The sequence below is a fragment of the Rhinolophus sinicus genome, linkage group LG05, assembly GCF_036562045.2.
Source record: "Rhinolophus sinicus isolate RSC01 linkage group LG05, ASM3656204v1, whole genome shotgun sequence".
Classification (NCBI taxonomy): Eukaryota; Metazoa; Chordata; class Mammalia; order Chiroptera; family Rhinolophidae; genus Rhinolophus; species Rhinolophus sinicus.
Window position 1 is genome coordinate 1,672,960 of NC_133755.1, and position 12,647 is coordinate 1,685,606.

Consider the following 12,647-nt stretch of genomic DNA (forward strand, 5'->3'; position numbering starts at 1 on the left):
AAGCTCGTCTCCCCAGTAAGCGAGTTCAGCGTCTTGTGTGACCTCGCGGGTTGGTCTGGTCAGGGGAGTTTCAGGACTGGTCTTTGTTTTTGCTGCTAACACCAGCACTGGGGGCCAGAAGCAGGGACATGAGAACTCCAAAAACTAAAACATTGGGCTAAATCTTAGCACAAAACCACAACAATGTATAAACACTAGATACTGAACTTTGAACCATCAGCATAGTTTTTCAGAAAGCCAATCTCACTCTGATGGAGAGCAAACTGGTACCAACAGGACAGTCCCACCAGTCGAGTGTGTGTGTGTGTTGGGGGGGCGGAGGTGGCGGGAGAACAGGGAAGCAGAATTGTGCTTGTAGGAGGCGTGGCCAGGAAAGCTCCATGTTGAATGACATTAGAGCAGACATGGGAAGGAGGGACCCACCAAAATAGGATATAGAATATCAGCGTTTTGCAACCCGACTAATGGATCCAGGCACTGAGAATCAGCAGCTGCCAACATCAGACAAGATGAAAACCAGCCATTTTCTGATGAAAGCACACAGCCACCTATCATCTTGCCAAACGTACGGAACCTGATTCTAATCAAGCCTCAGGATCCAGTTGCCAATTTGGAGGAAACAGAAGAAAATGCTAGACTGCACCACGAGCACATAAACAGCAAAATGGACACTGGGAAACCACAGGACAAATGGCCCAGGTTCTTCATGAGATAAACTGTAAGGAGAACAACAGGATAGGGCAGGGGGACTGTAAATTAAAGAGACTTAAAACTAAAGAGATATCAAATTAGAAAAGAAAAAAGGAGACAAGACTAAAGAGCCATAAATAATCAAAGGAAGTCGTTTCCGTAAAAGTCAGGATTCCTTTTTGAGGGAGGGACACTTGGGGACCCTTCTGGGGTGTCTGGAAAGTTCTATTTCTTGACTTAGGTGGAGGTGACAGGGGTATCCACTTGTGATAATAATTCAATGAGCTATGTATTTGTTTGTGTCATTTTCTGTATGTTTCTATGATAAAAGGGTAAGAAAGATATAAATAAACGACAATGTCAAACATTGTTTTTTAACTTGCACAGTTAACAAAAACAGCCAAAGAAAATTTTAGGCTTCATTTGTGCATCTTCGCCTTTATCTTTTTTATTTTCAACTTTTTTATTTATTTTAAGTGTGTTTTTCCAGGAAGCAGCAGTTCCAAGAAGTTGTTTCAATGTGGTTATGCAGGGCGCAGTTCACGGTGGCCCATGTAGGGATGGAAACAGCAACCCTGTTTATAAAGAGCACTGCGCTCTGACCAACTGAGCTAACCAGCCGTCCCCACTTAACACTTTTTATTAGAATGCCATCTTGTCTTTCTGACTCAGTTTGTCCGTGTCTGCATGGACAGTGACGCTCCTCCGGCAGTTTCAGTTTTCACACCGCTAAGTGATGTCACAAAAAGCCAGTGGCTCCTGTTTGTCCGAGAGTGACAGTAACCTCGTTCAGTCTTCAGATTGCTTGGCTCCTTCTCTCGCCAGTCTGTCAGCCTCCTCGTTGCCCACAAATCCTGAATGACCAGGAACGTGCATCTGGTAAACAGAGGTTTGCCTTTTACTTTCACATCCTCGCTGTACAGTTACCTGCTCGGTGGCTGCGTAGGAGGAAAGCTCTCCGCAGCCCCTCCCCCAACACTTCCGCCTGCAGTGACTCTTCCCACCATGCTCTCCCCAGACATGCTCAAAACCCCATTCAGAGTCAACGCCAGTGGGTCTTCCTATTTGTGTGGCTTTCCCTACTTAAAATGGCACATTATGGATGGATGGATGGATGGGTGGATAGGTGTGTGCAGACACACATATTCACTCTGTAATTGCTGTTAAAAAGAAGGGCTGGGGCGGCTCAGGCAGTTGGAGCCCCAAGCTCCTAACGCCAAGGTCGCTGGTTCAATTCCCACATGGGCCAGTGAGCTGCGCCCTCTACAGCTAAGATTGTGAACAACGGCTCTCCCTGGACCTGGGCTACGGTGAGCTGCTGTGGCTGTTGTGGGCCAACTGAGTGCTGCCGTGGGCTGCTGAGGGCTGCTGCAGGCTGCTGAGGGCTGCGGGGCTGCCGATCAACAGGCGGGGGAGTGCAAGGCTCATAACACCAGCATGGGTCAGGGAGCTGCGCCCTACAGCTAGACTGAGAAACAATGGCTTACAAACCAGGGGCGGGGGGCAAAAATAAAGGAAAAAAAGAAAGGATCTAATAATTAAGATTAGACTAGAGCTAAAAACAACAACAAAAACAAACAAAAAGAAGGGCTGTGCTTATTTGATTTAACCACCGTGTACATTTACATGCCTGAAAGGCAGGCTTAAATGTCAGGTTAGCAAACTGTGGTCCCGGGGTGGGGAGCAGGGAGGGTTAAGAAAATGGTGTGGGTCATCTTGCTCTGTATTGTTTGAAAAAATAATTTTAGCAAAAATGATCTATTGTAAGAAAAATACCTCCATTTTGGAAAAAGTCATGTTACTAACTTTATCTCAACAAAATACATTATAAATCAGCTTTATCTAAGGTTATGGCTGCTTCCGCAGAAACCAATAGGCTGACTCTTCCAAGTCACGTTGCTGGTGAGGAGGTGTGCCCTGGCGAGGACAGCGGAAAGAACACAGAACAAAGCGTTCTATACAGAATGACACCATCTTGTTACAGGACCGAAACAATCAAATGTGTCCGAGCGTACTCTATGACACTCGTTTCACGGAAACGAAGTCACTGACGTCACTGGGCCACTTACAGCACCCCTGCTTTCCTGGCTCGCTGAGCTGCTGGGCCCACGTAGGAGACACTCACCCACCGAATGTCCATGCCTTGGACAAGTTTCTCCAGTCCCATGAAGTCCTCTTTGTTGATCACCTCTTTCCCGGTGCTTGTTCTCCACCCGTTGTTCTTCCAACCTTGAACCCAATTGGTGATCCCTAAAAAAAAAATGCATTCACAGACTGATGAATCGCAAACGTTCTGGTCTTCTTTCCTTCCAGGACTTCCCTCTCACACTTGCTTCCACTTGTATTCCGAGTAGCATTCTGGACTCTTTTTTCCTTCCCTGGGCTGTGCACAGACATGAAACATCCCCTTTCTCATCCCTTTACTCTAACTTGTACTTGACCTACGGCTCTCAAACCAAGAAGTCACCTCCTCCAGGAAGCCCTCCAGCCTTCAGCACCCCGCCCTGTGTTCCTACCCATGGCATTTCCCAAAGAAGCCGTCAGCATGCGATCGTCACTTTCTAACACACTTAGACTCCAAGTACAGGGACCTATCTACCTTACTGCCAAGTCTTCAGTGCCTGGCAAATACCTATGTGGCAAATATTGGGGCAGCAGACCTGGGACTCCAAAATCCACCACCTTTTCTTTTCTACCTGACAAACCAAATGTGTCCCCATTTACACGTGGGTCCCGCCCAGATACAATACCTCCTACTGGAAAGGAAATACCTATTTCTCTGCAAATTTACTAGAAAAACACTCAAAGTAAAACATAAAAGCTTACCATTGATGGTAAACATACTGTCTGTATAGAGAACCAACTTGTTGATGTTTTGAGCCCTTGCTTGTTCAATGGCTTTACAGGCTGCCTTGAAGAAACAAGTCTGTCATCATGCTACAGAAACTGTTCAACTTTCGACATTATTAATATTCAAAATTACTTCAAAATTTAAACATTCCTTCTTTTTCTATGCTACCTGTAATAATTACATTCTTTATATGAAACAATGCTACATGTACAATTCTGTTTAGACATCTATTTGAAATGTTTCATAATTTTTCTAGAAAATTCCTATCCTTCAGAATTGTTACTAACCCCAAACTATGTTTCTTCTGGACTTTGAGTATCTTATACATATTTGTAGATAATAAAAAGCTCATGCTTAATGCCAAAGAATGATAAACTTGCTTTTAGTGGAAAAATTAGCTGATAACTTACGTGAATTTCTGCTCTTTGGTTGGTTTGTCGTCCAGAAAGTCTAATACCTACGTTTCTGGTTTCAAAACAGTACAAAAGAAATAAAGTCATAAAGCTAATTCTCAAAGTGACACCTTAAGTCTCTTAAAAAAGAACAGGCCTCTATATATTTTTATTTGACCATGAAACGATCATATGGAAACAGCCTTTAGAAACCAAACCAATGGCATTAAGCATTTTATTGAAAAGTACCATGTGTGCTGTTGTAGAAGGAAACCGGCCCAGAAGCAAAGGGAAGTTTCATTTTGGAACCCGAAACACATCAGTGGGTGGCACTGATGTGTCCACACAGGTTCGCTACCACTTACAGGGTTTGAAGTGAAAACAAACCAAAGTGAAAGAAATTCACAGACCGTAAAGCTTGAGAGAAGTGTGCGGGGGAATATTTAATGGTCAGCTCACATGAAACACGCCGTGCTGTGGGCATCGGCGGACCTGGCCGGGGGAAGCTCAGACTGGCGGTGGCTGCCCCACTCGGTGGCGTCCCTTTTATACTGAACCTGAAGGCTATCCGTTCCTATTCAGGATCTTTCACATTCAGGGGCCACATCACCTTGACTTTGTGAGAAACAAGGTCAAGCCTCTAAGCTCTCACATCCTCAGAAGGGTTGGTGCTATGACGGGTCCCCAGTCCTGTGACTTGCCCCCTTGCATCCTTGCCAAAACCGTCTCCTAGGGAGACCTGTGACTCTCTTGGAGGGGTGGGGACAGTGAGGTTGTTTTGGTGTAATATCTTATTGGCGAGACAGAGACTTGTCACGATTTAGGGCAAGGAGAGCAATATTAAGGTACTTTTGTTCTGAAGAACACAGCTGTCAGTGTCCCCGTGAATCAAAGCTTGTCCTTCTGCTGTCCCCTGGCAAAGCTGCCTGTCAAACAAACAATAAGCAGGGCCTGCCTCATTCTCTCACAAGTTTTGGAATATGACCTGGTAAAACACGAAGCTTACAAATCTCCGCTTCTTTTGTTTACTTACAAAGGATGGCCCGGGCCCCAGTAAACACCGATTCCTGCTCGTGCTCTCCTCCGCCCATTACTGGAGCAGCAGCCGTCGGTGTAGACGACGACGTATTCTCCTGTAACACGGAAACACAGTGAGTGCCAGGGGTCCAACTTACTAAAAAGGGAAATTCACCTAAACATTTACTCAGGTTGCATTAGTGTTTTCAACTGAGAGGGTCGTTCACAATTCTGTAGCAGTTTTCTGTCCAAAGAAACATTACCAGTTGCGTACATGAGGGCACGTGACACTTCTGCCAGGACTCCACTCATATTTCAGTCCCAAATACGAGGCATGTCCCAGGGGAAGGCATCATTTCAGAAACCTAGAACGCAGCACAGTGAGAATGGCTGCTTCGTTCCCCACTGCAGGGGTCAAGGAACAATGCCACTGTCCCCTCCTCACATCCTCCCGGAGCGTCCTTTTGGACAGGCAGTGTCTTGGCATCAGGAGGACCCGACAGCTAGGTCAAGTGCTATTGGTAATAACCAAATCAAGGGCATTTGGGGTTTTTAAACATAACTGTAAAACTGATTTACACAGCTCGACAAAACATTTCCTATTGGTTTCCCTTGAATAAATGACAAAATGGCTCTACTTGGGGAAAAACATGGAACCTACAAGCATACTGATTTGTATCTAAAAATGCTACTACTTCCTGTTCTGTTCACACGTGGAACAGACAAAAAGGAGAGTGATACTGTAGCTCAGTAAATAAAAACAGGGTTCCTGGAGTTGAGATGGAGGAAAAGTCTCTGACCGCCTGGCCCTGTGGGTGAGGGGCCACCTGTGCTGTGGAAACACGGCCTGAGGCGCAGAGGCCATGCCATCCAGGCCCAGCCTCCTCTGCAGACGCGCAAGTCTTCGCATCTCCTCTCATGCCCTGAAGTGCTGTGTCCACAGGGAACTCTGCTCTTTCAGAAGACTAGTGTCTTCCTTTTTATAGCCCATAGAATGGTTCTCCTACGAATGTCCACAATTTTAATAATTCTGCACCATTTAATCAATTATAAAATAGTAATCTTAGAGAGATTTTTAAATAAGATGCCCTTGCAGACAAGAATGAGAATGTTACATATCAGCTCAAACCCCCCGTTAGAAAAGTGAGTGAAGTTTTCACAGACAGAGTTTTATCACATATTAAAACTTAAAAAGCCCAGGAAGACGTACCCATGTAAGAGAAGGAATCCTTGCCAACGGGCAGGGCTGCCTCCGCGCTCGCTTTTACATGCTTTGCACACGGCTCTGCGTTCTGGTCTCCTTCAGCCACAGGCTCACGGAGTCGCTTGCTGCCTTTCACCTGTGATTCTTGTACACGTCCATCTTTCTGCCCTGAAACACAGATAGAGTCTGCTCAGAAGCCAGAAACAATGAACCCAACAGGAAATGAGGAAGAATCCAGAAATTCTGGGCGGCTGAACGTCTCAGTTAGTTGCACCATTATCTCTGAACAACAGGGTTGCCGGTTCGATTCCCACATGGGCCCGTGAGCTGCACCCTCCACAACTAGATTGAAGGCAACGAGCAGCCACTGAGCTTCCGGAGGGAAGGCTGGATGGCTCAGTTGGTTAGAGCACGAGCTCTCAACAACAAGGTTGCCAGTTCGATTCCGCATGGGATGGTGGGCTGCACCCCTGCAACTAAAGATTGAAAACGGCGACTGGACTTGGAGCTGAGCTGCGCCCTACACAACTAGATTGAAGGATAATGACTTGGAGCTGATGGGCCCGGAGAAGCACACTGTTCCCCAATACTCCCCAATTAAAAAAAAAAAAAAAAGAAAGCAAGAATCCAGAAATTCAGTGACTCACCCCCCCCGTATGTGGCCCTATGAACAGGGAATGGCGTAAGACAGATCCACACCATCTCCGACTTTGATGTCCTGTGAAAATTACTCTCAATTCTCCATGAGAAACTGGCTAAGAGCAATGTGAAGACAAGAGCAATGTGAAGACAAGAGCAAAGCTTCTGTTAAAAAAAAAAAATCTAGTTTCAATGGAGACAGTCGGGATACCAAGGGTTCAGACACTTACGGGATCGCAGACAGTCTGGCTCTTTCCTCAGGAAAAACAAGGACCACATTTCTGTCTAGAAAAGCAGTGGTACCTGTGGTTCAAGGCCCTGTCCTGCCCCCAACACGCCAGCTACCTGGATGCTAGGCCGAGGCCCTCCAGAGGAGCTGAGGGCCGGGGTGGGCTGGGGTGAGCGACTGACTCCCTTCAGGGACAGCGTGTTGCAAAGCTTGCCCTCAGCAGCCCAGCGTGGACGAGGTTAGTCCCCAGGGCGTTCGCACACCTTGCTCAGGTTGCTGGGAGCAGCCGCAGCTCACTTTCGTATTACGATGGCAGCTAAAGCAGAAGACTCCTCAGACTAAGGCTCTACAAAGCAGGCTTTCAGTTTGAGCTCTACTGTGAACTCGGTGAACTGCCGAACCCTCTGGCTTCTGCACAGCGAGGCCTTGCCTGAGGAGCTCTGCAACAGCTCTTCCTCCGTCATCCGTCTACAGAGTGGGAAGATGGGACGGAAGGAACAACGAACTGTGCCTCCAGAACAACAACCTTAACCCAACACCAGTGACTTCACCTTTAGCTTTAAGTGTTCAAGTGAAAGGAGGCGTCGCAGGTCTCTCATTTTAATCAAAAACTAGAAGGTGAGCTCAGTGAGGGAGGCATGTCGAAAGCTGAGACAGTCCAAAAGCTAGGCCTCTTGCACCAAACGGCCAAGTTGCGAATGCAAAGGGAAGGCTCTTGAAGGAAATTAACAGTGCCACTCCAGTGAACACACAAATGATAAGAAAGGCAAACAGTCTATTGCTGATAAAGTTTTAGTGGTCTGGATAGAAGATCAAAGCAGCCACAATGTTCCCTTAGCCAAAGCTGAGGGAATAGAGTCAGAGCAAGGCCCTGACGCTCTTCAGTTCTATCCAGGTGGAGAGGAAGCTGCAGAAGGAAAGTGTGAAGCTGGCAGAGGTTTGTCCATGAGGTTTAAGGAAAGACACTATCTTTAGAACATAGAAGCACAAGGTGAAGCAGCCCCTTATGCAGAAGGTCCAGCTAAGATAATTCTCGAAGGTGGCTGCACTGAACCAGATTTGCAATGGAGACAAAACAGTCCCATGTGGGAAGATGCCACCTGGGACTTTCACAGCGGGAGGCGAGAGTCAGTGCCTGGCTTCAAAGCTTCAAGGGACAGGCTGACTCTTCCGTTAGGGGCTCAGGCTGCTGGGGACTTGAAGTTGAAGCCAGTGCTCATTTAGCACCCCGAAAATCCTGGGGCCCTCAGGAATTATCTACATCTACTCAGCCTGTGCTTTGTAAGTGGAACAAGAAGCCTGGATGGCAGCACATCTGTTTACAATGCAGCTGTGTACTGAATATTTAAGCCCACGGTGGAGACCTACTGCTCAGAAGATTCCTTTAGACGTGTTACTGCTCACTGGTGACGCCCCTCGTCACCCAAGTGCTCTGAGGCGGACAGACAATGGGATGGATGTTGTTCTCACGCCTCAAACACAAAATCCATTCTGCAGCCCACGGCTCAGAGAGGAATTTTAACTTTCAGGTCTTATTATTTCAGAAACACATTTTATAAGAATATAGATAGGGAGTCCTTTGATGGACCTTGGCAAAGTAAATTGAAAACCTTCTGGAAAGGAGTCACCATTCTAGACGCCATTGAGAACATTCGTGATTCACGGGAAGAGGTCAAAATATCAACATTAGCAGGAGCCTCGACAAAGCTGATTCCAACCCTCACAGATGCCTCTGAGGGTTCAAGACTCAGCAGAGGAGGTTACTGCAGACGTGGTGGGAGCAGCAGGAGAACCAGAACTAGAAGGGCAGCCTGACGCTGTGACTGAAGGGCTGCAATCTCATGAAAGAACGAGAGAGCGGGGTCCGGGCTTGTCTCTAATACGGTCACTGACGGGGACCACTAAGCGAAACTGCTTTCAGCTTGTTTCCCAATCCGTGTCAAATGGAAACGACCTTCTCCACCTGCTTGTACGACAGCTCTGCAGATGGAGTGACATCTGGGACGCAAAGCGCTCTACGCAGGTTAAAAGGCTCCAGCGATACGAGCCGCGACTACCTGCTGAGCCACCAGGGCTCCCGGAGCTTCTGACGAAGGCCCAGGCGTCCTCTTCGCTGGCGAACTTCTTAAACCTGGCGGCAGGGAACCGGTCCACCTGTGCTCTGCACTCGTCCCTGGAACAGAGCGCAACGTTACTGCCTCCCCCTCTCCCTTCTCTTCCCTCTTCCTAAGTGACTCTTGTCTCAGGCGGGAACAGTGTGCAGGGCTGAGCTCCCGGGGGCAGGGGTCGCGCCTGGCTGTGCGGCTTCCCGGGGGCGGGGGTCGCGCCTGACTGTGCGGCTTCCCGGGGGCGGGGGTCGCGCCTGACTGTGCGGCTTCCCGGGGGCGGGGGTCGCGCCTGACTGTGCGGCTTCCCGGGGGCGGGGGTCGCGCCTGACCGTGCGGCTTCCCGGGGGCAGGGGTCGCGCCTGACCGTGCGGCTTCCCGGGGGCGGGGGTCGCGCCTGACTGTGCGGCTTCCCGGGGGCGGGGGTCGCGCCTGACTGTGCGGCTTCCCGGGGGCGGGGGTCGCGCCTGACTGTGCGGCTTCCCGGGGGCAGGGGTCGCGCCTTCCTGTGTGGGTCGCGCGCCCACCCCTCCGCCCGGGGCCCCACCACGCGCCACGCGGACAGTCCCCAGCACCACACGGCTTCCTGCACCTCCAAGCTCACGAGAACGCTGGGTCTTCGGGGAAACACCCCTGGCCCTCATTTCCCGGCGGCGCGGCGCACTCACCAGGTCAGAAAGACCCCGGCCTGGCGGCCCCTCCTCACGGCGTAGAACATGCCGAGCGCCCCGCAGCCGAAGCTCCCGCAGCGCACGGCGGCCACAGCGACTCTGCGCGTCACGCCCAGCAGCCTGGTCATCGCTCACTCCCAGGCGCCGGTGCGCATCTCGCCTCCCGGCTTCGCAGCGCCCGCACCCGGACCAAACTTCCGGAGGTGGCGCCGGGAGATGGCGCTGGGAGATGGCGCACGTCCGGGAGGGGCGTTGCCTGTGGGCGGGGCCAGGAGGGCGGGGCCCAGAGCCGCGTGCTCTTCAGGCTCATTAATTTCCCGGGTATCAGTGAGAAAGTGGTGCCTGGGCGGAGGGTCGGGGGTGGGGCGGGGCCTGGAGCCGGAAGGGCTCGGAGAGGGGTGGGGCCTACGGCGGTGAGAGGGGCGCGCGGTGGGCACGGCAGGGGGCGGGCTCTGGGCAGGGGGCGGGCTCTGGGCGGGACCTGAGCGGTGTGGGCGGGGCCTGGCGCCCTCCTAGGAGGGAAAGATGGTGGGAGTCTTACATGCAGAAGTGTGTGTGTGGGGGGGCGGCTGGTGAGCTCAGTTGGTTAGAGCATGGTGCCAATAGCACCAAGGTTGCCGGTTAGTTCCCCACAGGGGCCACGGAGCGGCGCACTCCTTAAAAATAAACAGATTAATAATAATAACAAAATAAAATATTAAACATTAAAAAAAGAGGGAGTGCTGAAGAGGGAGAGAGGGAAGCGGGTGTGAGAACAGCATCTGACTGTTTCCTTGGGGGCGCACCTCTGAAGGGGCGGTCCTTTCTTCCACTCCACCCAAGTGGGTATATAGCCAACGGGTGGCCAATGTCTATCTAATGCACTAGGACCCAGGGAGAAAATTTGGTTAAAAAGGTAATTTGTTAGAAGTCTGCCCTACATTTGATTTCTGGCAAATCAGCTTCTTTTAAAAGTGCTCTCCATTGACAAGCCTTGCTTTTCAAATTAATTTTAAGTGACTTTTCTTAATTGTCTTGATGTCTTTAGTTCAACAGACTCTATTGAACACCTACTGTGTGCTACCCAAGCCCCAGGGATACAAAGTTGAGTAACAGCCTGAGCACCAAGGGAAGCCCGAGATAGACATGTGAACAAATCCACGGACAGTGAGAAGCTGTGCCAGACATAAGCCGGAGTGAGCACCTGTGCCTGGAGGGCTGCAAGGCCAACACCGTCGTGCCTGAGCAAGGTTTAAAGGATTAGAAGGGAGCTCATGCCCGTGCGTTAGGCAGACAGAAGGAAGTAGGCTGGTCGGGAAGAAGGAACCGCAAAGGGGAGACTTCACTTGGAGTGGTCAGTGTGTTCTCACCTGTGAACTCAACATCAATTTAAAAAGTTTCGACTTTCCTAATTTAAATTTAAATTGGCTATAGTCCATTCCTCATTCCTATATTTATTACACTTCAAGGTAGCTTCTTTTTAAAAAACTTGTCCTTAAAAATCAGTTGATGACTGATCATCGTATCTCTTCTCCTGTGGTGACACGGGTCATGTTATGAACTCGGGTGATACCTGGAAGAACTGACTGCAGATTAGAAAGGTGAACTGGAAGTAGATCAAGGTAGGAAGCCACAATCAAGTCTTCACTTCCAAACTCGGGCAATAATTGGAATAGATCAGCCAGTCACGAAACGTTGGGAGCTGTACAGGTTACAAACGAGGCAGTTGACTGCGCTGTTCCTTTGGCAGGGAGAGGGGCTGGGCCCATCGAAAAGTGCTGCGTGACAGCTGCCCTCACCACTGCTAGCGTGATCTCGGGGTCTGGCCTCCCTAGGATTTGCTTTTCCTTGTAAACTGGCTCGCAGTGGTCCTTTGACACAGTGATGATCCTGTGTTTACACTTTACAACAGTGAGACAGGGTAGTGAGAACTACAGGGGAAATGTTTCTGTTACACTGAAGATTTTAGTTAGACACCAGCTCTTTTAATGAATTTGAATGTCTTCAAAATTGAAATTTATTCTTTTTAAGTGTTAATTATTGGTTTTAAAAGAGTGAATTAAGCAACTAATGATCACAACTAATGATTATATGATTATAACTGAAAAGACTTGTTGACTGGAGAAGGGTGTTAACAAAATAATCCATTCCGGGTGTCAGATATGCTTGGATGCCCCTGCCCCATTCATACTCCCAGGCTTCTAGTAGTTGTGGGTGGTCTGACCAATCTGTCTCTCAGCCTATATAGCAGCAGAAAATGCCCAAGGAATGTAGATAAATTACTGAGCCAAGGACATTTGAACTGCAATCTTCCAGAGACAATGTCTTTTGTTATTCATTTAATCTATTTAAACAACACCCCTACAAGTGGTTACCAAAGGTCCACCTAAAATGACCTGTTAACAACACCAGAGCTAGCAAAATGTGGTACCTGATGGTCATTTCAGCAAGGTTCCTTCAGGTAACTCTCCAGACCTCAGTTTCCTCATTGGCAAACAGGGATGAATACACTGGTGTACCAACATCTCCAAATTGCTTTGGGCTGTGGATAACTTGATGTGAACACAGCAGAGTGAGTGTTAGAAATGCAGAATCATTTATCCCCTTGCTCTCCTGCCCTCCTCTTCGCCCTGAGCTATGAAGTTCACATCCATGGCCTTCAAATTCCAGCTCTAAAAACTACTAGCTGGGTGCATTTGGTGACTTGCTTGAAGTCTCTTCTCTCCTTTGAGAAGTGGTGATAAAGATACTGTGCGTGGTGGCTGTGAATATCGACTGTATGTGATGCCTCCACATGGTCTGATACGCAGGTGTGTTCTCAGTGTCACACGAATCCTTTTCATCCTGCACATGTTTCATGAATATTAAGG

General features: G+C 49.1%; 1 protein-coding gene across 6 annotated transcripts; it reads right to left on the reverse strand.

The window, feature by feature from the left end:
* Nucleotides 1-1,043: 1,043 nt before the first annotated feature.
* Nucleotides 1,044-10,018, reverse strand: RNASEH1 (ribonuclease H1). 6 transcript variants are annotated; one of them, XR_012496227.1, is made up of 8 exons: nucleotides 9,796-10,018; nucleotides 9,080-9,195; nucleotides 6,161-6,322; nucleotides 4,967-5,066; nucleotides 3,952-4,018; nucleotides 3,517-3,597; nucleotides 2,816-2,940; nucleotides 1,044-1,566 (listed from the first exon to the last, which is right to left on the reverse strand). XR_012496227.1 is itself a non-coding variant. In XM_074331644.1 (8 exons), the coding sequence occupies exons 1-8, from the start codon at nucleotides 9,924-9,926 to the stop codon at nucleotides 1,480-1,482; spliced, it is 873 nt and encodes a 290-aa protein (XP_074187745.1). In that variant the 5' UTR covers nucleotides 9,927-10,017; the 3' UTR covers nucleotides 1,044-1,479. The 6 variants fall into 6 exon arrangements, 4 of the variants coding, with proteins under 4 accessions (XP_074187745.1, XP_019607566.2, XP_074187746.1 ...); XR_012496228.1 differs by having other exon boundaries at nucleotides 3,952-4,006; nucleotides 9,796-10,017; XM_074331644.1 differs by having other exon boundaries at nucleotides 3,517-3,601; nucleotides 9,796-10,017.
* Between the last annotated feature and the right edge of the window lie 2,629 nt (nucleotides 10,019-12,647).

Coding starts and splice junctions, on each gene's coding strand:
- RNASEH1 (XM_074331644.1), bottom strand. CDS start 9,926: ATGACCAGGCTGCTGGGCGTGACGCGCAGAGTCGCTGTGGCCGCCGTG. Junction 9,196..9,795: donor GCCGGGGTCTTTCTGACCTG/GTGAGTGCGCCG, acceptor GCTCTGTTCCAG/GGACGAGTGCAGAGCACAGG. Junction 5,067..6,160: donor GGATTCCTTCTCTTACATGG/GTACGTCTTCCT, acceptor TCCGTGTTACAG/GAGAATACGTCGTCGTCTAC.